Source organism: Condylura cristata, unplaced genomic scaffold, assembly GCF_000260355.1.
Source record: "Condylura cristata isolate star-nosed mole 26May11 unplaced genomic scaffold, ConCri1.0 scaffold00068, whole genome shotgun sequence".
NCBI classification, from domain to species: Eukaryota; Metazoa; Chordata; class Mammalia; order Eulipotyphla; family Talpidae; genus Condylura; species Condylura cristata.
Window position 1 is genome coordinate 320698 of NW_004567169.1, and position 1332 is coordinate 322029.

Consider the following 1332-nt stretch of genomic DNA (forward strand, 5'->3'; position numbering starts at 1 on the left):
TGGCTTCTGAGCTGGCCGCAGGCACCCGACTTGGGCTTGGCTGCAGGCCAGCGGGCCGTGGGGTGAAGTCCAAGCCCCGACGGGCTCTGAGGCCTTCGAGCGCCCTCGCTGGCCGTGCCAGGGCGTGGCCCTCGCCTGGTCTCCATGACAGGAGCCCTCCACGGACGCGGCGGCGTGCGCGGGCCACGCAGAGACCTTGGTGGAGGAAGTTTATTGTACAAAACGAGGCCCCTCAGGGAAGCCCAGCCCGGGGCTGCCCGGAGCCCCACACCGAGGGAGGCCCCGCCCCTCCTGCCCCCCACGCCAGGCACCCCTAGAAGACGGTGCACTTCTTGCCCGGCTTCCGCGCCGGCGGCGGGCAGAGCACGGCCCGGATGGCCTCGTCAAACACCGTCTTGAGGCCCCGCTGGGTCAGGGCCGAGCACTCCAGGTACTTGACGGAGCCTGAGGGCGCAGGGGCCATGTCAGGTGGGCAGCGGGCGGGGCCGAGTGGCCACCGCCCGTCCGCCGCGGAGCCCCACGCACCGATCTCGCGGGCCATGGCCAGCCCCTGGGGGTAGGTGATGGGCGCCAGCTTCTTGTCCCGCAGCCGCTCGATGGTGTCCTTGTCGTCGCGGAGGTCCAGCTTGGTGCCCACCAGGAGGATGGGCGTGTGCGGGCAGTGGTGCCGCACCTCGGGGTACCACTGTGGGGACAGGCTGGCTCTTGGGAGGCCGGTGGGCCCCGACCCCACACAGTCCTGTGGCCTTAGGAGCACCGCCCCGCAGGGTCACCACAGGGAAGCTGTCCAGGGGCTTCCAGGGCCTCAGGCAGAGCCACCAACCCCCCAGCCCTGGGCACCCCACACAACAGGGTGGACCCCAGGGGCAGCACCCTCCTACCTTGGCACGGACATTCTCAAAGGAGGCGGGGCTCACCAGGGAGAAGCAGATCAGAAAGACGTCCTGGGCAGGGCGGCGTGGTCAGCGGCGCAGCCCTGTCCAGTCCTCCCCCCAACCCCCGCGGCTGTCACCTACGGTTTGGGGGTAGGACAGGGGGCGCAGGCGGTCGTAGTCCTCCTGCCCGGCGGTGTCCCACAGCCCCAGGTTCACCGGCTTCCCGTCCACCATCACGTTGGCCGAGTAGTTGTCAAACCTGGGGGTGCGGAGGGCGGGGTCGCCGCGGCCCTGGCGTGGGCCCCGCCCCCCGCGCCCCCCGCCCGCGGGCGCTCACACGGTGGGGATGTACTCCCCCGGGAAGGCGTTGGTCGTGTAGCTGATCAGCAGGCAGGTCTTGCCCACGGCGCTGCGGGCACACAGGAGGCCGCGTCGCTCCAGGCCCGCCCGGTGCCCG

General features: G+C 71.6%; 2 protein-coding genes across 2 annotated transcripts in view; one reads left to right on the forward strand and one right to left on the reverse strand.

Moving 5' to 3' along the window:
• Positions 1 to 66, forward strand: part of LOC101635053 (L-xylulose reductase-like) — a 3246-nt gene extending 3180 nt beyond the window's left edge. Inside the window, exon 6 of the mRNA XM_012734744.1 lies at positions 47 to 66. Within this exon, the coding sequence (XP_012590198.1) occupies positions 47 to 66 (20 nt within the window). The remainder of the gene's footprint in view (positions 1 to 46) is intronic.
• A 128-nt stretch (positions 67 to 194) lies between these two features.
• Positions 195 to 1332, reverse strand: part of LOC101635282 (leucine-rich repeat-containing protein 45) — a gene marked incomplete at its 5' end in the record, with an annotated part of 6505 nt that continues 5367 nt past the window's right edge. Inside the window, 5 exons of the mRNA XM_012734745.1 lie at positions 195 to 444; positions 526 to 685; positions 882 to 944; positions 1017 to 1134; positions 1213 to 1310. Of these exons, the coding sequence (XP_012590199.1) occupies positions 314 to 444; positions 526 to 685; positions 882 to 944; positions 1017 to 1134; positions 1213 to 1310 (570 nt within the window). The remainder of the gene's footprint in view (positions 445 to 525; positions 686 to 881; positions 945 to 1016; positions 1135 to 1212; positions 1311 to 1332) is intronic.